At 43.6% G+C, this 23,953-nt stretch overlaps 1 protein-coding gene across 10 annotated transcripts in view; it reads right to left on the bottom strand.

Annotated features, from left to right (window-relative positions):
- LDB2 (LIM domain binding 2) overlaps positions 1-23,953 on the bottom strand; it is a 382,402-nt gene that overhangs the window by 7,792 nt on the left and 350,657 nt on the right. For all 10 annotated transcript variants that reach the window (XM_036853159.1, XM_036853158.1, XM_036853162.1 and 7 more), the window contains one exon: positions 2,486-2,609. In XM_036853159.1, the coding sequence (XP_036709054.1) occupies positions 2,486-2,609 (124 nt within the window). The remainder of the gene's footprint in view (positions 1-2,485; positions 2,610-23,953) is intronic.

Here is a 23,953-nt window from a genome sequence, read left to right as displayed (position 1 = left end):
GCCAACCCGATAAAAAGAAGAGGAAGTGTCCATCCCATCAGCCACTGATGTGGAACTTAGGTATTCCCAAGCTCAGTAGAAATACCCATGCTTTGGATCCTGGTGTCTAAAAGATGCAACTAATTTCAAAATTCCTGGGGAAAAAAATGTCGTAGTATGCTACAGCCAACATATTAATGAAGAGAAGCTAGACCTTTTCCGGAAAGGTCTGTTTAGAAATAGAGAAAAAATATTTTGGACCTGAAGGATGAGGCAACATCTTAATGGAAGTATAGGGACACATGGAAATGTGTAGTAAAAAGAATATTGTTTATTTATTATGTATTATGAGCATGACTTAATATTGTCATTTTTTAACGTTCTCTATGTCTTTATTTTATATTCACGGCAACTCTATCAACTAGGTACTATTATAATCTTTGCTTCGAGAATGAAAAATCTTCAGAAGCCTGTTCCAGGCAGTTACTAAAGGAATTGGAAACGGCATGTAAGAGCATCTTTTTTGCTAACCCTATTCTAGATCCAACTGTGATGGAGAGAAGGTAAGCCAGGACCATACTGGAACTAAGTGAGGTAACCTTGTAGCACTTTCTTGAGGCATCTATACTGCTTCTGATGAACAATGGGGAAGATCTCCTTGAAGGTCATTTCAAAGACCACTTAGTCCATCATGTTATCTCTGACTTTTGATGAAGAAGGAGATTATGTTTCTATTTATATAACATATTTTCTTTCATAAATATTTTATCTCTTATGTTTAAAGATTTTCATCAAAGGGCCTAACATCCCTATCCACAGAGAGTTATGGGTGCTTATTCTGAAGGTTATGGAAACAGGAAACAGAATTGTTCCAGCTGATGGGGCTGGAGGAGAGTTGAGAGGTACATTCTAAAGTAAAGCAAACTTTTAAAGTAAAGCTGGAAACCCAGCTTTCCCTGACAGACATCTTCTTCCTTTGACTTGAATTGAAATCGGCTGCTTTTAAAAAAAAAATTTGTACTTTTTCATGGAATTTTGGGGAAATACACCTAAATGGTATGCTCTGGATTACTCGCAATAGCAGTAGGTAGCTGTGGTAATAGAGTCACAAATTGAAGACATAAAAACTTATTGTGACATAGGGGCCTCCACTGATTAGCTTCAGCTAACTTTGGCAAGTTACTACTTTAAATCTCAGGCCTATTATATCGAATGGGATTAGCAAGAAATACCTCATAAGGTTGTTGTGAGGATTCAGTAAGAGAATGGAAGGTCTGAGAGGGCTGCGATTTGTGACTGTTTTCACGTAGTGTTATACCCACAGTGGCTAGAGCAGTGCCTGGCACCTAGTAGGGGCTCAATAAATAATTGTTGAGTTAATGACTGAATTAATGAATAATATATGAATTATATGTGCACATGTTGCGAAATAGGTGTTCAAAGCATTTAGTGAGCGAAATTTTTTCCTATGAAGGCTTATTGGTACTGAAAGAGAAAATAAGACCAATTTACACACATTTAATACATTTGAAAAGTAATGTTCTAAATGTCTATAATTCCTGTAAGATGGGGATGCAACTATTCTATGTAAAACAATGCTCATTTTTCTCAGCTTTCTAAGTATGTACTTGGTTACATCTGCTATATTCACTTTATATAAAACCCCTGGCCAGTTACCAGCGGAAGGTGACCATTATATTTTGTGATTCAGAAGGCTATGTGCCTCGTGTTAATAGTTACTCTTTATAAAAATAATTTTTAGCGAATGGATACGTTTTGCTTTTATGATCAATGAGGCTCGACACATGCCTGGGAGTGAAAATGTATTAGATAGAAGGACAATTAATGATGACTCGAAGCAGTAATTTCACAACCCCAGCAGGAGACTATAGTATCTAAACTACATTCTAGGGAAGTGAGAGAAATGGAGTCTTTTATGTGTTCTTTTCATGATCAGAGAACCCTTTGATATTATATACCTTAAAAAATAGAGCAAAAATATTCATTTATTTCCTTCCTCCCTTCCTCCTTTCCTTCTTTCCTTCTCTCCTCTATTCCCTCCTATTCTTCCTCTCTTCTTCCTCCCTCCCTCCCTTTCTTTTCATAATTTCTACCGTTCTTCAAAGAACAAACAAAATCACAGTAAGCCGTGGGCAGTCACCAGTCTTGTCCAGCGGAACAACCACTGGACTGGAAGACAGGAAACCTGGGTTCTGATTTCGGCTCTGTCAATATCTTCTTGGTAACGTTAAATAAATCAATTTCCTTCTGTGGGTTTCAGGTCCTAATCTAGCAAGTGAGGAGACTGTAGAGGATGGTCACTACACCTAAGAAGGATGTTTGCCCTTCACAAAGTCAGTGTCTTTGGGTCCAATATCACGGTCAGAATATCCCTTATAAACTACTTTGCCAATACATTTATGATCACTTCCTTTTCACACGCCTTCATCCCCAGAAGAAGCCTCAGAAAAAGCATGCAGATGGAGAGTGAAGAACGAAGTCGTACCTGGCGGCGCCACCATCCGCTGCCACTTCTGAAACAAGCAGGTCTTCAGGCAGTCTCGTGGACTGAGGTTGTAAGTTTTATGTCTGGACATCAGTTCCTGCATTGGCTCCAGTATTACACACAACTGCAAGGAGTTCAAAGACATCGGTGTTTTACTACTTGATGACATTATTTGCAATAAATAATGTTAACAGCTGGAATCCAAAAGAAAGCTTAAAGGTACTTCACCCGCGACCCCGGGTTTTGATTTTCTCCGTGTAAGTTTGGAGGAAAAGAAATATTACCAACACTTGATAATGCCCACTTAATTTACTCTCATTTATAATATCATATTATAGCTGAATGTGGTTTACACACACAAACATACACACACACACACACGCACACATCCCCACACATTCTGTACTGACTGTTGGGTGCATATATGTGGTTCTATTCTGAATTGAAATGATTCTCTCTGGTTAAAGAAAAAAGCTCTCTTCCATGGAGCACAGCACGCTCTGATTTCTACTCTGGTCTCTGTTGTAGTTCCTGTTTGTATAACCACACACTATGAGTTACAATGCTAGTTTATGTAGATTATGTGGCAGCGAAAGCCATCTTTTAAACTTTGGAGAACAAAGTGGCAACTGCAGGTACGTTTTTGATCCTAATTCTGATAAAGGGCCACGATGAACACTATTTTATTTTTATTCATATACTCATTTGTATTTTACACAAGATGAGAATGTCAGTAACATATGCTGACTTTCATTCAGTGTGGGAGCTTTTTCTGTGGTTCTGCACACGGTCGCCCTTCTTCTCTCCCTTAGTTAGATCTTTCAGCTTTACTTTGGTCCGAGACCTCTGATGACAAAGATGAATGAATGAAATAAGAAGGTAAATCCACTTAGCATTGCCTTGGACTTTTCTGAATTCCTTCTCATTTGGAAGCTTATCAGAATACTGCTGCATTGAAAGGACTGTTGCTAAGAGGGCAAAGACCAAGACTAGGAACAATGCATCCATTGCTGTTTCAGTTACAGCTATACAGACATTGGCAATGCACCTTCCCATGTGGAAAAACGTCATTTTATTATGAAAGGCAGATGTGCAGTCCCCATGTTCATCGGGCCATCGTTTTCACTACTCCCTTCCCTTCTGCCATTTCTCACCTGAGTATTTCCCTAGATTCCACACTCCTTATTGTCCACTGGTTCCCTCTACCTGGAATTCTCTGCTCTCCCTCTTCCTGGCTAATGCCTACTCATCCTTGAAGGCAAAGTTCCTTCCTCTGTTAGGCCTTTGCCCCCTGGCTCTGCACCTCTCCCTGTGCGGGCTGAGTTGGAAGCCTCTCCAGCTCTCCCATAGCACCCAGCCCTTTCTGCTCTACAAACTTACTCATTTACGTTTTGTAACCATCGGCTTCCAAGTCTCTTTTCCACTCGACTTTGAACTCTTTGAATGCTGAGGCTATGCCTTTTATCTCTGTGTTCCTAGATTTGGCTCAGATGAATGGATGCATTTAAGGAGTGATTCTTAGAAAGACTGGAGTACCTTTCTATGCCAATGTTCCTCAAAGTCTAAGGAACACTTCCATCAGAATCAGAAGAGTTGATTTTTAAAAATGCAGACTTCCAGACTCTGCCCTTTCTGTTTCACTGAGTCTGGAGGTGGGGTCCTGAATCTGTATTTTAAAAAAACATTCTCCCATCTAATTCTGATAAATATTACCCAAAATTGAGATCCACTGCCCTGCATATGCTGGGCTTTAGAAGAGACAAATATAGAAGCAAGACATGCACAAATCCCCAGGGGTTTCCAGCTCAAATTCCCCTCTCTTCTTACCCCCCCACCTCACTTTTCCATGCCCTTCCTCTCTTCTCAAGTCTAGGCATGATAATCAAAATTGCCTTCATCTAGAAAAATTTCTCAGCCCTTTTCACCTATCGATGATCTAAACTGTGCCAGAACCACAAACCCCATTTAAGGGCCAACTCTAATCTCCTTCCATCTGCAGTTTCTTTGGAAGAAGAGACTAAGATTTCAAAGCCTGAACAACACAGGTGCAATGTGAGCCAAAGAGACAAAGCTACTGGACCCTAGTGTATCAGGCTGTAAAGTAATGAGATCTGGGTTAGTTATGATGCATCTTCAATCTTGTCTATCTTCTTGTTTACTTTGGAGTCCTTTTTGAAACCTAAAATGTTAATAAGGAAAACCCTGTGAAAGAGGGAGGGTTACTATGCAATTAAGTCCATATTCCAAGACTGCAAGTGTGTATTCCTCTACTAACAACTCCACACTGGAAATCAAAGTATGTGCAAATTACAGACAACCTCAAGTCTTCCCCTGTCACTCATACCAAATGGAGTGAAGGATTCCACAATCATCTCTACACATAGAGATAAGAATGGATTATCCACCAAAGAAGAACCACTGCTAGCTTCAGACAGGGTCAGAAGATGTTTGCATCTATTGTTAAGCTAGGGCAGTAAGAAAAGCTTTCAGAGAAATTCTAAAGACTGGGAAAACTTTTTCTTTCAACTAAAAAATGTTATAAAGGTTTTAAAGCCATTTCCTTTTTGTCCATTCCCATTCTTGAGCAATTGACTTACAGTGGCTATAAAATACATGGATGGAGTGGAACAAACATGGACTTAGAAACCAAGAGATCTAGGTATAGATTTTGAGTCTGTCACCAGATGCATACCCTTGGATGAGCCACTTAATAATGCTGGGTCTCAGTTTCACCTGTAAAACCATACCCATCTTGTATATTGCTTGGGAAATTTGAGATAATACGTCTTGACACATAAGTTCAACAAACAGATATTATGATTACATATTAGCAAGCACAGCACAGATTGCAAAACAAACCACATTTCTATTACTTTAAATCAACAAGCATTTATTGAGTTTTCTCCTAAGTGTCAGGCCTATTTGGACCTAGAAAGGAGAACCCACGAGCTCATTTTCTCTTTCTTTTTTCCCCAGGTACCTTTTCGTCTCGGGGTTTTGGACAACACTTTTTACAGGTGCTAATCCTCAGGATTTATCCCTTCCCCTTTCATGTAAAAATATCTTCCCGTTGCTGTAACCCGCCCCAAAGGAATTTGCATCTCTGAATGCTAATCAGGAATCCCCAAAGTCATTTTTCTTCCAGTGGAGGGTACTGGGCTGGTGAGACAGCCCGCCCCTTATTCATGTATGCAAATGAGCCTCCAGCTCTGGCGCAGAGACGGTGCCTTTGCCAGGCTGCGTGCTGTAGGTGGCAGAACTAGCTCAGACAAGAGCCTGCCTTCTCCCGTAGCAAGCCAGTGCATCTTGGCAACAGCAAAGGCCTGGGGCCTTACGAAAGGAGACCAGGAAAGTTCGGGGAGTAGGTTCCCTCAGTCACTAGCCAAATCCTTCTGGAGCCAGGATTCCTGCTCTCCCTGAGGTCTCAGACCCCCTTGAGAATCTGGTGAAGGCTATGCAGCCTGTCTTCCGAATTTTTTTTTTTTTTTAATATATTTATTTATTTATTTATTTTGGCTGTGTTGGGTCTTCGTTTCTGTGCGAGGGCTTTCTCCAGTTGCGGCGAGCGGGGGCCACTCTTCATCGCGGTGCGCGGGCCTCTCACTGTCGCGGCCTCTCCCATTGCGGAGCACAGGCTCCAGACGCGCAGGCTCAGTAGTTGTGGCTCATGGGCCTAGCCGCTCCGCGGCATGTGGGATCTTCCCGGACCGGGACACGAACCCGTGTCCCCTGCATTGGCAGGCGGACTCCCAACCACTGCGCCACCAGGGAAGCCCCTTCCAAATTTTATACAAAATATCTGGAGGTTTATGAACCCTCTTACACTCCCATCCATTGATTCCAGGTAAAGAGTCCCCTGTTTGTAATATATATGATCCAGGCTGCAGTATAGATGTCTTTGCCTCCGCCCTACACACACACACACACACACACACACACACACACACACACCCCTCACTCCAACGTCAAAGGCATATTAATGGAACTGAGCATAATAGCACAGTGTCCTTTGATTTATAAAGAACGATTTTATCTGTAAAGTTGTGTCTGCTACAAAGTTCCCAGTGGACCAGTCCCTTTGCCTGAAAAGAAAGGCCTCAGACAGTGACATCTGCAACACTGCAGCATCATGAGTGAGTTTGGTCTAAACCTGCGGGGTGGTGTTGGAGGTGTGAAAAGATTTCGATCTAAAATAGAACCGGAGGATAGGAAACAGAGACTCCCAACCTGCCCTCAGAAGAAGGGAACTTAAGAAGTGAGAGACTGATTTCCCATAAGTACTTGATTTAGAGATGATGGAAACTTACTTCCGGACCAATGAACAGCTGCCAAGATTCCGTCCCCATCCTCAAGCCAATGAACTTGCTGCTGGGACTCTGGCTGGACCTCCCTGTCTTTGCACTCGTTGTCCATAAATACAGCCCATCCCTAATCCTCAAGGGGCTCACTGGGGCTGGCTCACAGCACGTGTTTCCTTAATTGCAGCTCCTCCGCTATTCCTGAATAAACTCAATTTCTGGTCATTTGAGCTTGCCTCAGTTTACCTCTTTATTTGGGTTGCCTGAAGATACCAGGAAGAATCCCAGGGCACTATGCAAGGTGGCAGGAGCCAGCAAGGCCTGAGACCTCTCTTTGAATAGGAAGCCCCTGCTAGGTCCACTTAGAATCGCAAAGAAAACCACTGCCCATTGCCCATCCTGGCAAAGCTCTGAGGATGCCTTTGGGCAGATTTAGTGAGAGTTTTAGGCTAGGCTTGCTCTGCTTATGCTTCCGACTTCGTTTTCTGGGATTCTGGCCCAGCACTGACCCTTTGGTATGAAACCAAAACCTATAACCACAATGGTGACTTGCTGAGTGAGTGAATGAATGGGTGGATGGATGGATGAATGATTAACAGATATCTTGGCCAGATTTATAGCAAGGAGTCATTTGCCAGTAGCAGACAAATTGGGCATTGTCCTCTGGGCTTAGAGGTGATGAATTTGTCCATTTGATAAATAACTCATTGCCTCCTCTGTGGAGAATGCTTTGTACATGTGCACATGTATATACCCAATTACTACATGTCCTGGCTGGGCGGGGACATCTTAGCTCAGTCCCAGGACTTCTGTCTTTGTTCATAGTAACAAAGAACCTGGTAGATCTAGACAGTAACAAAGAGCCTAGTAGATCTAGACAGTATGCTATTTTGTTTTGTTTTCATCTGACAGTTCTCCTGGAGAAATTTGATTCTCCTTAGCTACACACCCACACTTTTTCTTTTTGCTCATCTCCTGGCCTGAACCCAGGAATGGGTGATGCCTATCAGAGTTGGCTCTGGCCTAAAAAGCTGATGCCTTGGGGTTGGCATTTGGCTAACTCCCAAAGCTGGGTCCTGACCTCCAACATTTAATTCAGTCTTTTCCAGATCATGGATGACACACTCTGAGCTTGAACCACTGACCTACTCTTTGCATATAGGTTTGTCCAGGATTACTGTGTCCATAGCAGCTCAGGCCTTTGCTCATGTTGTTCTTGCCTTGAAGATCTTCTTCCCTCCTTCTCAGTCATCTTAGCCGGATATTGGCAAGCTACAGCCAGTGGGCTAAACACGGCCACGCTTATGTATTGTCCAGAGCTGCTATTGTGTTACAATGCCACAGTTGAATAAGTACAACAGAGTCTATATGACCCACAAACTCCCAAAATATGACTATCTGGCCATTCACAGAAAGGTTGCTGACCTCTGTCCTAAACCAATGCTACTCAAAGGAGGCCGTCTACAAACTATTTGTTATGTGTCCTTGACCGGATAAGAGCTTGAGTTAGAGTATAATTCAGTTCATTGCCTCTTTCATTAAGAAAGTCTTATGTCAAAAAATAACTCAGATGAACTAAACAATGTGTTCAACAAGGTAGTTGCTTTACATTCCAAAGCAAGCTCCTAATTTTGGTGTGGCTCACTAAGTGATCCACAGTCTGGCACGGGTCTGCAAACCATATCTGAGTCATAATAGTATTCAATGGTCCTCCATGGTCCAGCTCAGATCTCACATCTGTCTCTGACCATCCCCACCCACAAAGGACTCTTACTTCTGTAGCACTTATTACTAACCTACGTACGTCCCGGAGTTTATATTTGCATTGGGAATTTTTCTTTCTTGTGGACTTGTTTCATCTCCTTATCTATAGCAAGCCCTGTTTTACTTTTCTCTCCCTCTTATTTAACATGGTATTAGGCATACTCAAATATTTGTTGAGTCATAGCTTAATAATCGCTGTGGAGTATCTAAACTATGTTTGTCCCTGGAGTATGTAACTGACATATATCATTAACCCTCACCACCTCCTGGTCCACTTTTAACAGGTGGGAAAACTCAGACTCAAAGCCAGTAAGTCACACAGAGCTGATATTAAAGAGTGTGATTCTTATAATGTAAAGGTTATACAACCATCTGAAGGGCAGAAAAGAGGTTCACAGGCAAGTTTGCCTGACTTCAACCCTGTGCTCCTAACTCCTTACTGCTCTGTTGTCTAACTCTCTGAATATGAATGGCCTAAATCTCTGCTAAGATACCAAGGTCCAAGGCTCTCCCTGTCTTTTATATTGTTCCTTGCACATGGTATTGTGCCAGGAACAATATACACAGAGAGGTGTATCTATACACAGGTGGGTGATACAGAGGGGTGCAGGCTTTGGAGGCAGATTCATCTGGATCCAAACCCAATGGCTAGTCTGCCATTTACTAGCTGTGTGTTCTTGGCCAAGAATTTCAGCCTTGGGACTTCCCTGGTGGCACAGTGGTTAAGAATCCGCCTGCCAATGCAGGGGACACAGGTCTGAGCCCTGGTCCAGGAAGATCCCACATGCCGTGGAGCAACTAAGCCTGTGCGCCACAACTACTGAGCCCACGTGCCTAGAGCCCGTGCTCTGCAACAAGAGAAGCCACCACAATGAGAAGCCTGTGCACCGCAACGAAGAGTAGCCCCCGCTCGTCGCACCTAGAGAAAACCCGTGCGCAGCACCAAGACCCAATGCAGCCAAAAATATAAATAAATAAATAAATAAATTTATTTAAAAAAAAAGAATTTCAGCCTCTCTGAATCTCAGTTTCATCATCTGTAAAATGGAGATACTGATATTTATCTCTGAAGGTTTGAAACAATATCTGTAAATCCTTAATGCACTGCCTGGACCAAGGTCAGTGCTCAAAAGATGGAAATTGGTATTATGATAAATACTGGTTGCACCAGTGGTGCAGTTTCACTGAGCCAACACAGCAATGTGTGATGTAATTGGTTAGCTACTCCGGGAAGTAAATCACTTGGTCTCCTTGAGACTTAGGGGGTCTAAATGCTCTAAGGGATGGTCATCAGGCCAATGGTCCATGGCATTTTAGTAGCTAATGTCTCTGATAATAATCCATTTTTAGAATTCAGTGATAAATACAAAATGTTCAGATCCATAAACCAGAGTCCTTTTTCTTTTCTTCCCCCGCCACCCCCCCCCCCCCCCCCCCCCCCCCCCCCCCCGTAACCTACCCTTCTGGCTAACTCTGAATTAGAAAGATATCAGAGGGTGGGGATGATTAAGAACAAGCTCTTATCTTAAGGGTGAAGGAGTCTCTCCTAATTAGGAAACACATCACAAAAAGAGATCTTATATATTAAAACAATAGAAAAATATAACATACGGAATCTAAAAGGAAAACAAAACAAAACAAGCAGAAAATTCCCCTAGAAACAGATAAGAATGAATAACAGGCATCCACATGAGTAAAACCCACTCTGCCTCCGAGGATGAAAAACAGGAGAGGGAAGGAAATGCTTTCCCTGAGAAGCTGTGCAATTCCAAAACATCAGATTATGATTTGGGTTTATTTCCTGATAGGATTAAAGGTAGATTGATTGTCAAATTCAAAACATCCTCTTTTTTTATCTGAAGATTCAACCAGGGGAGCCTTTGCCTTTCCTCAATTGTTTTGCAAATTGATTACTCAGGGAAGTTATCACATCCAGCCCTGGAGATTGGCAGCTCTCTCCAAGCTCCAGGAGAGGAGGGGGTATAGCGACAGCCACTCAGGACTTGGAGGGACCATCCTCTTCCAGAGCAAGGAGTCATGCATGCGCGTTTCAATATCGATGCCTTGATCTCAATTTTGAGGCTGCAAGGAAGGGTGCCTATACGTGGTCACCGAGGCCGCTGGCTGCTTTTCTAACCCACCCTTAGGAGAGAAGCGTTGGGCGATTTTCCTGAGCTACAGAGCTAAGCTCACAGTTTTTTTCGGCAGCGCCAGTCAGGCCCATGAAGAGATGGTTCAAGGCCTCCAATGCTCATTCTCTTTCCTTCGGACCCATGGACTTAATCTCTCTGCCATGTCATTTGGTACGGGCACCCCTTCCACAATGCTCTGGTCATTTGCCTTCCTACCCTTAGACCCACCCCCTCCTCCCAGCTTTGTACTGCAGGGGAGAGACCCCTGCACACTATTTCCCAACTTTTTTTGCCAACTGGCCTTGGGTGAGCTTTGGCCAGTTGGAGGCACCAGGAAAGACTGGAGGAAAGTGGGTTGAGTTATTTGGCTAGGGTTGCCGTAACAAAGTATCACAAGCTGGGTGGCTTAAAACAACAGAAACTTATTTCTTCTCAGTTCTGGAGGCTAGAAGTCTGAAATCGAGGTGCTGGCAGGGCTGTGCTCCCTCTGAAGGCTCTAGGGAAGAAGACTTCCTTGCCTCTTGCAACCTGTTGGCCCTGGCGATCCTTGGCGTTCCTTGGCTTGTGGCTGCATCGCTCCAACCTCTGCTTCCGTCTTCGCGTGGTCTTTTCCCCCATGTCTCTGCGTCCTCTCCTCTTCTTACAAGGACATTAGTCATTGGATTTCCAAATAAATTCACATCCTCAGGTTGCAGATAAACATGGATTTTTGAGGGACACCATTCATGGTACCACATGGGTAAAGAAATAATAAGGGTATTTCTTGTCCTTTCTGTGGTTCAGATGGCCTCTCCAACAGCTGTCACCAAGGCCCACTATGGTTCCAGCTTCTATCAGGTGGCCTGACAGTAACACCTCGTATGTAGAGGACTTACTGTATCTAAAAGGTGTGTGGAGGCATCTTGTGTAGGGGTTAAGCATGCAAACTAGTCTCTGGTTTGAATGGCAGCTACTTAGTAGCTGAGTGACCTTGGGTGAGTTACTTAAGCTCTTGGTGTTTGAGTTTCTCCATCTGCAAAGTCAGGATAACAATGGTACCTAACTAATTACGTTGTTAGGAGGAACAAGAAAATCCACTTAAAGTATGTACCTAGGTTCTAACATATGGAAATTGCTCTATACATGTTTATTATGATGGGGGGGATAATCAGTCCGGGGAGGGGGCAGGTGCTTCATGGAAGACATTTGGAAATTTGTCAGAACATACCTATTAAAATTTCATGGATGTTCCCTGCCCAATGCACATATACACATATACGCACAGCTTAATTATTAGATTTTGGTGATACAATGGATGTTTAAAATGTTCAGTCATTTTTTTTTTCTACTCAAAAATTTTTTTTAATGTCTTTATTGGAGTATAATTACTTTACATTGTTGTGTTAGTTGCTGCTGTGTAACAAAGTGAATCAGCTATACATACACATATATCCCCATATCTCCTCCCTGTTGCATCTCCCTCCCACTTTCCCTATCCCACCCCTCTAGGTGGTCACAAAGCACTGAGCTGATCTCCCTGTGCTATGTGGCTGCTTCCCACTAGCTATTTGGTAGTGTATATATGTTCATACCACTCTCTCACTTCGTCTCAGCTTACTCTTCCCCCTCCCCGTGTCCTCAATCCACTCTCTATGTCTGCGTCTTTATTCCTGTCCTGCCCGTAGGTTCTTCAGAACCATTTTTTTTTTAGATTCCATAGATATGTGTTAGCGTACGGTATTTGTTTTTCTCTTAGATGCTGGAAAAAGGAAATCAAAGTGTAGAAAAGTATAGTAGAAAAAATAAAAATTATGCATTTGTCATATAAAATTAAGCCAAGCATAATAAAAATGGTAAATAAAGAAAAAAATGTTCAGTCGACATGCCTTTCCTATAAATAACTTGATTTTATCACTGAGCCATTGCCACAAGTATCCTATTCATGTGTTCTACCAGCGTCTCTAAATTCTAGGGCATAGTAGCTGGCATGTTTCCAAAGGAAAAAGGAAACATCTGCCTGGAAATATCCCACAATCATTAACAAATATCTAAGGAGTGCTGTCTGTTCCTAGAGGGCTATGAGCAAATTTCAGGTAAATTTTTTAAATTCTTGTTGAGCAGTTGTTGTGCCCTCAGATGAGTCCGACACTGAAAATGAAGGTCAGTGGCTCAGAATTACTCTAAGTGCCTCTTTACTGTCTGCCAATGTATTAGATGGGGTTCTCCAGAGAAATAGAACCAATAGGATGTATGTATGTATGTATTTTAAGGAACCGACTCATGTGATTGCAGTGGTTAGCGAGTCTGAAATGCATAGTTTCCATAGCTGGAATCTCAGGCAGGAGTTAATGCGTCAGTTTTGAGACAGAATTTCCTCTTCTCCGGGAAACCTCAGTTTTGTTATTAAGACCGTCAACTGATTGGATGAAGCTCACCCCAACAGTACTCTATTTTACTTAAAGTCAGCTGAGGGCTAGACGATAACCAAAGAAAAACCAAATGCAAAATATCTTTACAGCAAAACCTTTGATTAGCCTTTGACTAAATAACTGGTACTAGAGATGAGATGCTACGAACTGAAAAGTGACAACCCCACCACCAAATTCCTACATTGAAGCCCTAGCCCCCAATGTGACTATACTTGGATATAGAGCTTTAGGAGGTCATTAAGGTTAAATGAGGTCATGAGGGTGGGGTCCTAATCTGATAGATTGGTGGCCTTGTAGGAAGAAGAAGAGACCTCAGAGATCGCTCTCTCTCTCCACATGCACACACTGAGGAAAGGCCATGTGAGAATATAGCAAGAGGGCAGTCATCTGCAAGCCAGGAAAAGCACTCTCACCAGAAAGTGAACCCTGCCAGACCTTGATCTTGGACTTTCCAGCTTCTAGAACTGTAAGAAAATAGATTTCTGTTGTTTAAACCACATAGTCTACGGTATTTTGTTAAAGCAGCCTGACTGCCTTAGGTCTGCCTTAAGCCACAGAGAACTATCATAGTTCACGACACTGTAAAGAACTGGAGACCTAGGCTGTGTCCTATTATTTTATTTTTAAAAATATTGCCAAGCACCAACCAATGAGTCTAATGTTTGTGGATTGAATGACCCCTTGAATCCATGAATATGATTGAATGGAAAACGAAAACAAATAGGCGATCAGACATCAGAAAATGGGTCAGATCTTGCTTCATCCACTTTGTAATTATAGTAACTTGGGTAGCAGGGGTGCAATGGTGAAATGGCAGACACAACCTCCCTCCCTTGAAGCTTACTGTCCAGATGGGAGACAGATGATAAACAAGAATTCCAAATGGGCTGGATATTGTAAAGGAGAGGGGCAAGCGGTGTCAGGAAACATTGCCAGGAGGAACTGATACTTAAGTTGAGAGCTAAAGAGATGACTTAGACATCAGCCAAGTGAAAGAGAAGACGGCCAGGACAAAGGTTAGGGTGGACATCTCGGGTAGAGGGAATCCATGTGTGAATGCAAGAGAGAACACAGGATTAGAAACCACAAAATGATGGGATTAGCGTTGACTTGTGTGAGCTACAGCGGAGAGGCAGGCGGTGGTCAGACCCATCAAGGCCTCGGGTTCTGCCCCACAGGAGCCGAGAGGTACAGCTGACGTGGCCAAGAGCATGCTGTGCAGGACGGGCCCTCCTCAAATGCCACCAGGCTGAACGCCGAACTGCAATATGGTGAGTATCATGCTGTTCTTTCATCCACGTTTCCCGAGCGCGAGGAAAGCCTCGTCGACATTATGACGTGGTTGGTAAAACAAAAGCACCAAATATCCCCAAAGGCAAACACTGGCTGCTCCGTCTCCAAGCAGTGGCGACTGTCCCCCAAGCCGAACCGGTGCCGATCGCACCACTGGGGGCATTTACACTGGTCCACGCTGTTCCATGCTGGAAATAGGTAGTTTTTGTAACATGTTGGTTATTTTTCCCGGGGAGCTGAGAAACTGTGTAGTTGCAAGGAGGTAATGTTTAAGTCCTAGTGTTTATGAACGGGGCCTTACAATCCCAATACTGTGAGTAAGGGAATTTGGATTTGGTCCTTGGGAGCTGTCAGTGACAGTTTCCAAGGAACGTGGCTATCTTGTTCATGCAGTTACAATCCCTCCCGAACATTAACTGCGTGCTTATGTTTTTCTCCTGCTCTGGTGTAAATACCCACAAGGCTATTAAAGACAGCACTGTGTTCTGGAGTTTGGGGAACAGCATCCCCGTGGCCGCTGTCTGGGAGGACTTCCGGGCTCTGGTCAGTGTCGGGTACGGACTTCTCTCTCTTGATCCTGGACACCCAGAGCCCAGCTGTCTTTGGAGTGCCTGCCTGCCTGCCTGCCTGCCTTCCTGGGAGCTTCTGCCAGGCAAGAGCCCTCCCTGCCGCTCCACTCTGACACGAAGGGAAGGAGCGATTTCTCAGTAATGGAGCGCTCAGCTGCCTGACGTCTCCCTGGCCACCTCCATCATTACGCCCGCAGAGCCTTGAAACAGCAGCCGTTTCCCTTCCCAGGGATACAGCGAGCTGGGTGGAAAGAGGGATTCATGCTGACAATGGCAATGCTTTATGAAAATGGAGTTGGAAGAGGCTGGGGTTCCCTCACTCACTCATTCACTCACTCAACACACATTTATGGAATACATACTATGTGCCCCGTGTTTGCTCTAGGTGCTGGGGATGCTGTAAACAGAAATGGAGAAAGGAAATAAAGTCCTCTTATAGAACTCCATTCTAGTGAAAGAGACAGATACACTTAAAAAGCAAAAGATGTATGGTAGTGATGAGTACCAAAGAGAAAAAAGGAAGCAGGGAAAGGAGATAAGAAATGTTGGAGTTGGGAGGGTGGAAAATTTGGACACTTTGGCTAAAGTCACTGTGCTAGGAAGAATCATGGCTCTGCAGAGATGTCCATGGCCTAATCCCTTCAATGTGTGAATATGTCAGGTTACATGGCAAAGGGAATTAAAGTTGCTAATCAGCTGACCTTGAGATGGAGAGAGTATTCTGGGTGATCCAGATGGGTCCAATTTCATTATAAGGGTATTGACAAATGGAAGAAGGAATCAGAAAGGAGAATCAGAAAGATGGCAGCATGAGAGGAACTTGGCCTGACATTGAGGGCTTTGAAGATGGGAGGGGGCCCTGAGCCAAGGAATGTGGGTGCCCTCTAAGAAGGTGGAAAAGGCAAGGAAACTGATTTTCCCCTAAAGCCTCCAGAAAGGCACACAGCTCTGCCAACACCTTGATTTGAGCACAGTGATATCCATGTTAGGCTTCTGATCTACTGCAAGGCAATAAATCTGTGGTGTTTTAAGCCACTAAATTCATGGTAATTGTTTTAACAGCAGTAGAAAACTAATACAACCACCCAAAGTTGATATCTAAGTAAAGATCTCTAATAAGGTTACGTAGTTAGCAAATAAAAATAGAAGATGCCCAGTTGCATTTGAATTTCAGATAATCAATTATAATCTGTTGAAGTAATAAATAAATATAATAACTTATTCATTATTTATTTGATATTTAAATTTAACTGGGCATTTTGTATTTTATCTGGCAATCCTCAACTCAGAGGAAGTTAGGAAGTGGGCTCTTTGGGGGAAAAACATTCCGGGCAGAAGGAATAGCTTTCTGAGAGGAGGGAATAGCAAGGGCAAAGGCCTGGGGGCTTTGAGGAACATCTAGGAAAGAAGTACAGTTGGAGGGGAAAGAATGAGTAGACCAGTAGGAGAAGATGAATTCAGAGAGGTTGTGAGGAACTGGATCATGGTGGCCATGAGGAGGATGTTGGTTTGATTTCGAGTGGAGTGGGAAGACATTGGGGGCTTTGGGTAGAGGAGTACCAACGTTTCGGGTCTCCTGAGAAGGAAGAGATGCTGATTATAAGCAATGTGACGACAGGGTCTGATCTACTTTTGCACTGCCTGGACCTAGATATTTAAGCACACAAGTGCTGGGAGGCCAGCAGGCCTTCTAATTGGTAGAACTCAATGATGTGCTATCTGCCATCAGAACCTGAAAGGTGTAGGGAGACGAGAGGATTTCAGGAGAACAAAGTGGTTCATGATGAGAAATCTGAAGGCTGTAAGGCCATCTATAAATGATGGGGGAGAGGACAGATGCCTGGGGACCTCATGAAAGCAAAGACATTATGTACAAAGCCAAATTTCACTCTGGAACTCAAGTGTCTGGGAACTCCGGAAAGAGTGTGTCCTGTCTACTGTCTACTCCAGTTAATTCAGAGCAGCAGAGTCTAAACCAAGATCCAAGGAGCCATATTTCAACTCTTCAAACACCTCAAAATTCCCTTGAAAAATTTTCAGGAGGGATGAAAACCGTGATTATAAAACTTTTAGTAGCTTGTTAATGAATCACTCATTACCTCTAATCATGCCTAGCACTCAGTGTTGACTGGGCATTGGGGAGTGGGCTCAGTGGCTTCCATGGATTTTCTCATCCTCCCAGCGCCATTAACCATACAGATACACAGAAGAGGAAAGGGAGACCAGAGAGGTTGAGTAACTGGTCCAAGGTCACACAGCTTTCAGGGACTTATTAGCTTCAACCACCTTGAATTTAGCCCCCACACTGGATCTGTTACTCCCTCTTAATTTTTATACTCATGTGTGTGATCACATCTCTGTCACCCTGCATTATAATGAACTGAATATATATCTGCTTCCCTAAAGAAACTGGGATCCTGAGGCTGGAAGAGTTGTTTATCTATGTCATCAGAAATTGGCACGTCGTAGGCAGGCAGAAAAACAAATTAGTGTTGAATGAATGAATGAATGAATGGAATATCCTCTATGAGTCTTAGCTGCAGAAATTTCACTGTCAAAAAATGGACAAGGCCAGGTCTCAGGTAGGGCAGGGCCCTTGTTCCTTCATCCTCAGCAGAATCAAGTTAGGCACTGAGGATCCTGCTCCTTTGCTGCTTTTCTCTGGAGTCACATGAAAACCTAAATATACATCACTTCTAATTTTACTCTGCTTATTTCCCCCGGAGAATATTAAGAGTCTCAAGAGAGATCACAGATGGTAGTTCTTTTTATTTTTTCTTCATCTGTGTACAGTTACTCACATTGGAAGCTTCCCTTCCTCATCTTCCTCCATGTGTTTATTTCATTGTTTTCTTTTCATCTTCTGTTCTTTGAGAGCTTCCCTGGTCCCTGAGCCCTTGACAGAAGCTCTGTATACAATGATTGAGAACCTATTGCTGTTCTAGCCATGAAATTGACCTAATATGCTGAGGCTTCAGCTTCTGTCCTTTTTTGGTGTGTGTGTGTGTGTGTGTATGTTTAAGAGAGTTTTATGGTTGACATTTGCCTGACCTTGCCTCTTCTGGCACTGAATCCCTAGATGTGAGGAACAATGGGTTCCCTAGGCCCTCTGAGAGCAGCGGGGAACCTGGGTGGGCATCTTCATTGGAGATGGCAATGCAAATGGCAGAACTAACCTGGGGGCCTTCCAGCAAGACAGGCATGAAAACACAACCATAAATTCATTCTAGGCTACTAAATTCAGGTGAAGTCTGAGACTCTCAAGTTATTTATAAATCAGCAAGCAGCTACCACAAGACTCCTAAGATTATAGACTTTTGAAACCTGGACTCCTTTTGGACATTTTTACAGCAATGGAGACTGAAGCTCATGGGGTTTGAGAGACTGCCTGACCCCTCACTGCTGAGCTGGGGTCAGCCAGGAACTGGGGTCCTCCCTCTCCTGGCTCAGGGGCTGTCGTTTCTACCACATCGTGACACTTGGTAAGGTGTTCCCCTTTCCAAGTGGGACATTTGTCCCAGCTGGGTCTAGTCTTGGTCCTCTCAGCTAGCTCTTGGAAAATTCTCACCACCTGTAACTCCCCTCTGGCATTCGGGACTTTCTGTGTGGTTCAGAGTGATGCGATGTGAGAAGGACCTGAACATCATTGCTGGCTTTGAGGATGGAAGAAGGGACTATGAACCACGAACTAGAGGCATCCTCCGGAAGCTGGGAAGGGCAAGGAAACTGATTCTCCCCTAGAACCTCCAGAAGGAATGAGCCCTGCCCACCTCAGCCCGGTCAGACTGGTGTGGACTTCTGACCCCCAGAATGACACAAACAGAGGGAAGAGCATGTGACGACACAGGGAGAAGACAGACATCTACATGTCAAGGAGAGAGGCCTCTGAAGGAGCCAACTCGGCTGACGCCTAGATCGCCAACTTTTAGCCTCCAGAACTGTGAGAAAGTAAATTTCTGTTGTGTAAGATTTCCCTCTCGGGGGCTTCCCTGGTGGCGCAGTGGTTGAGAATCTGCCTGCCGATGCAGAGAACGCGGGTTCGCTCCCTGGTCTGGGAAGATCCCACATGCCGCGGAGCAACTGGGCCCGTGAGCCACAACTACTGAGCCTGCGCGTCTGGAGCTTGTGCTCCGCAGCAAGAGAGGCCGCGACAGTGAGAGGTCCGCGCACCACGATGAACAGTGGCCCCCGCTCGCCGCAACTAGAGAAAGCCCTCGCACAGAAACGAAGACCCAGCACAGCCAAAAATAAATAAATAAATACATTCAAAATGCATTAAAAAAAAAAAAAGATTTCCCTCTCCTCGACAAAATTGCGATGCTGTTACATGTGGACAAATCTCCGTGTGGCCGCTGGTGGAAGTTAAGTTCCCCAAGGGCACACAGCAAGTGGCGGCTAGCTCTCTGTCCCTCTGATCTCAGGAAGAACCGAGCCCCCCAAGTCCCAAAGAGGAGCCAGGTCATTTCTGGTTTAAAACACACATTCCTTCGATGTAAACATGGATGAAACAAGGGTCATCACACACCTCCACTTTTCTGGAATTCTATGCATGATAAAGCTTGTTTGGAAGGTCTAGACAACCTTCCCAAAATCACAAGTTCCCATTTATCCTCACAGAGACTCTCCTGAAATTTGCTCTTGAATTTTATTCACAACGAATCCTAAAAATGTCATCTACTATTTTGGGGAGTTGCTCTGTTACCCCTTCTAAACTTCACAACAGCCCTAGGAACTAGGGATTTTTATCCTTATTTTATAGATAAACTTAGAGAGATTTAAGTGACTCACCATCCATAAACTAACTCATCTTCACAACGATGTTACGGATTAGGACTAGTTATCCCCATTTTCTGAGGCTTTCACCAGATTTTTAGAGAACTTCAGTGCTTTTCCCCTATTCCATAGCTAGAAAGTACTACAGCCAGATCTGAGCATAACTCCTTTTAATCCTATACCCAGACAGGATCTCAGCCAATAACAGGTGCTCAGTAAACATCTACTGAAGAAATGGATTATTCCAAAGCCCACATTCTTTCCACTACCCTCTGCTATTGCAAAGTTATCTCTTCCTTTGGCACACGAGGTTGATTAAAAAAGCATCCTGCCAAGGGTGCTTTCCTCGGGCCAGCTGTGGGCGTCTCAGTCCCTCTGTGACCTCCCTGTAACCCTTGGCTCCCAACAGTATCTTTCGGAAGCAGCCTAGGAAATGACAATTTCCTAGTCTCCCATCTCTCTTCACTATCTGGTGTGAAGTTGCAGAATGACATTTCCTTCCTCTTAATTTCTCCAAAAGGCAAACAACACATTATTCAGGAGTTCTGCGTCAAATCCTAGCACCTGACGCATCTGATATGCAAACTGTTCACTTTTCCTATTTGTGCAGCAAAGAAACCTTATCACTCCTTCTGTGCTTCGTGTTTCCATTATGAAATGCATCCCCTATCACTCTTCACCTGTGTCCCTGGCAGCTCCATCAGGTTCACATGGCTTCTCAAACACTATTTGTCTTGTTCAAGTTCTTTGGGGTCCAAAATAAATCATCACTGTGTCATCCAGACTTGCGCATGCCACACTGGCCCAGCTTAGTAGACAGATGGACATTTTCAAACCAGGCATGTGGTTTAGGAAAACCTTACTATTGGAATAATTTTTATCTGGGAATCTCCTATCCAAATGTACCCAAAAGGGAGGCAGTTCTATATCATATAAGGAAATATGCCTACAGATCATTTATCTGTGGATACTTGGCAGTTCAAACTGATGAGAGAAAGCAGAATAGCAGCTAAGGTGAGCACAGCACAATTTTCATTTAGGAATAAAAGGCTCTTATAAAAGACTGTTTCTAAGGTTTCATTCTAGTTTAGCATGATCCTCTTGTGCACTAAAAATAAACAGATTATACATAGCTAGGGTTCTGGGGGAAAAATCAGCTTCCTTTTTTATTCTCCTTTTCAACCTCCCCACTTTCCCTTTTAATTTTTTTTCTTTTAATTTTCAGTATGCCAAAAATAAGGTTTTCAGGAGCATAATAAATTATGGATTTCAGGCATCACAATATTTTCTCCAGGTACATAAACACATGCACACACACACACACACACATTCTTTCACATTTCTATACCACGGCTAAAGCACAAATGCAGTGTTTTTCACAGAACTCATCCTATTTTTAGACTAAACGGTAGGAAGTCTGCAGCGTTAATAAATGGACAAGAGGCACAGAACCCCAGCACATGGTAACATGCCAGTGAGAAAGCTAGCCTGGCCTTTAGCCAATGAACTGTGGTTAGATGCTGCAGCAATGGAAGCAAGAACACCGCTTACAAAGGAATGATTAATAAGCTGACAAACTTCCAGGCATTTATTTCCTATTCTTTAGTGCCAGCTATATTTATACTAGCATATTTTCAACTTTATTAGTAAAGTCTGAAAGCGTGGTACTCCTTACTGTGTTCCTGGAGGGCTTCTTAAATCTGCTGCAAATTATTTGGAGAGGTGAACATTTGATAAACATTGCTTTTTCTCTGTCACCCTAAGAGACCACGTCTGTTTATTTGTCTCCATGACAGCTGGCATTGAACAATACTGTTATGTTTTTCCAAACCCAACACGAGAAGAAATGTCTTCCGAGGGAGGGACTAGCACCTGGTAGTAACTGACCCAGGGCCTTTTAGTGTGACTTCCTGGGTCGGGTTTGTTTCAGGGAAGTTCTGCCCCTCACTGTGGCATCTGTTCCCTCTGTGAGCCACTTGGACATTTCTTGGACGTCAACCCCTTTTGGGGGCAGGGAGCCGGTCAGTAGTCTTCAATCCCCTCTCTGGGATGACCTGATGATATTAGTCATCTGGGAAGATGGTGTAAAATGAGGAATTATGGGTTGGAACGATGGTGATCAACTTCACCTGGGACAGCCCCAGATTTTAAAACCGGAAGTCCCACATCCCAGGAAACTGCTTGGTCCCATTCAAAATGGGATGGTTGAGTAACCAACCATGATGGAAGAGTAACCAACTTGAGTGAAGGAAGATGGAAGAGTAACCAGCCTGAGTGAAGGAAGCCAGGAAGGGGCTTGGGCTTTGGAGTCAGACCCAAGGTTCAAATCCCAGTTGGGCCCTACCAGCTATGTGACCCTTTAACCTCCTCAAGCCTCAGTGTTCTCAAAATGGGGTGAAATGCCCAGTCTTAGGTTGTTATGAGGTTTAAATAAGATATTTAAGTTGTAGAATACAGTGCTCTCCCCCATCCCCATTGCCACATTCATTTCTGAAGTTATAAAACCATCACGTTGGCAAAAATAAAAATAATAACAGCTACCTCGCAAATCACCTGAGGCAAGGCAAAATCTTGCAGGTGAAAATATCTGCACATATAAGAAATAATGAACTTTAGAGCTTGGGTCAGCTGGCTCCAAAGTGGTTTGTGATGGGCTCTCAGAAGTAGGTTCTAAAAAAGTGACAGCAAATGACACAGTCCAATTATACCCTCCAGGGTGGTCCCTTCATTCTAACTCCACACATGGTTTTCCCAGGAAAGCAAGACTTCAACACAGAAGTCCTCCTCCTTCACCATCTCCTGGCTGGACAGATGGTGCTTATATAAAAGACCTTTCCCTCCACTAAAATTCCATTTGGGGGCTACATAAAAATGACAATTACTGGAAAGTCAAAATTTTAATTAAATGTATTCAAAGAGAGTACAGATTAATTCCTCTAAGCAAGAGAGTATTTAATGCTTACAGGCCAGCTCATGTCTACTGAAGCAAAAATCTCCCTGCCAGAGAAGCTTTTAAGAATTGATATTTCCTGCATTAATAGTACTCTAAACCACATTCATAACAATATAATTAGCAACACAATTCCTATCAAACAGCACGCGAGGACTCTGCATTATTCATTACACCAACAGAGCTTTCGTGCTGGAGCCATGCTCTAATTTTAGCTTTCAAGGTAAATGATCCTAAACCTGGAGGTCGGGGAGCCTCGCAGAGCAGGATGGCCTGTTCACAGCTCGCCTCTCTCTGGTGATCACTAAATAACCGTGAATGCTCTGTCCACGGTGCGCTGGGGGATGACATAGGTTTTACAGTCCAAGCTTGAGTGAATTTGGCTGCACTCCCAAATTTTGTACGTGGCAAAATATGATGAATATCCTAGCTGTGATTATTCTACCTCAGACTCTATCTTTAAACCCACGGGACATCATGATACTTGTACGTGGATGAGCTGAGCGGGAGTGCCTTCCTTAGGGTCTTGGAAAACGAGTCTCACCCCAATGGTCTTGCCCCACAATTTCCAGCCCCATCCTTCAAGAGTCCAGGCTGGCTTTGCGGGATTCTTGCCTCTGGTACCAGAAGTACTCGGGTGAAGGAGATGCATGTTTTATCATCACTGGTTTTGCTAAAGGCCTGTGCTAGTCATGAGAAAGGAAACAAACTATTGAACATAGAGTCGTGCTAATGTATATTCCTCGTGCAGCTTAAAAGAGCACCCGTTTCTGTGTATCTTCACCAACGCTATGCCTTACCCTTGAAAAAATAAGTTTGCCAATTTGGTAGATGCAAAATGATATGAAATTGTTATTTTCATTTTCCAACGAAAATTCTGAAGAGCACAGCTTGGCTGAGATGCCAACAAGGAGGAGGATGTGAGACCCAGAATGGATTAGGACAGGTGTGGATAATGCTTCCAGGGGGTCCCCTGGCTCTCCACCCGTCCCTATGCTACCCTGCTTCCCTCATCAAGACCTTCCTGACACTGCCCTTTACGCCACGAGATAGCTCTGCTCAGAATGCCCGGAACAGGTGTTCCTTCACCAGAATCTAGCCCTTTACTGTTTTCTTATTCTTTACGTGAAATTCAAAAAACAATAATAACTTTAAAAGACTGTTTTCTAAGGATCTACTAGATATTAGATGGGCATTAGGGTAGCTTCTGGAGATGCTGAAATAAATAAGCCCTGTTCCACAACTCAGAGGAGCTCAAAACCCAGTGAGGAAGATGGACAA

The sequence above is a fragment of the Balaenoptera musculus genome, chromosome 5 (genome assembly GCF_009873245.2).
Source record: "Balaenoptera musculus isolate JJ_BM4_2016_0621 chromosome 5, mBalMus1.pri.v3, whole genome shotgun sequence".
NCBI lineage: Eukaryota > Metazoa > Chordata > Mammalia > Artiodactyla > Balaenopteridae > Balaenoptera > Balaenoptera musculus.
This window is presented reverse-complemented; position numbering and strand designations above follow the sequence as displayed.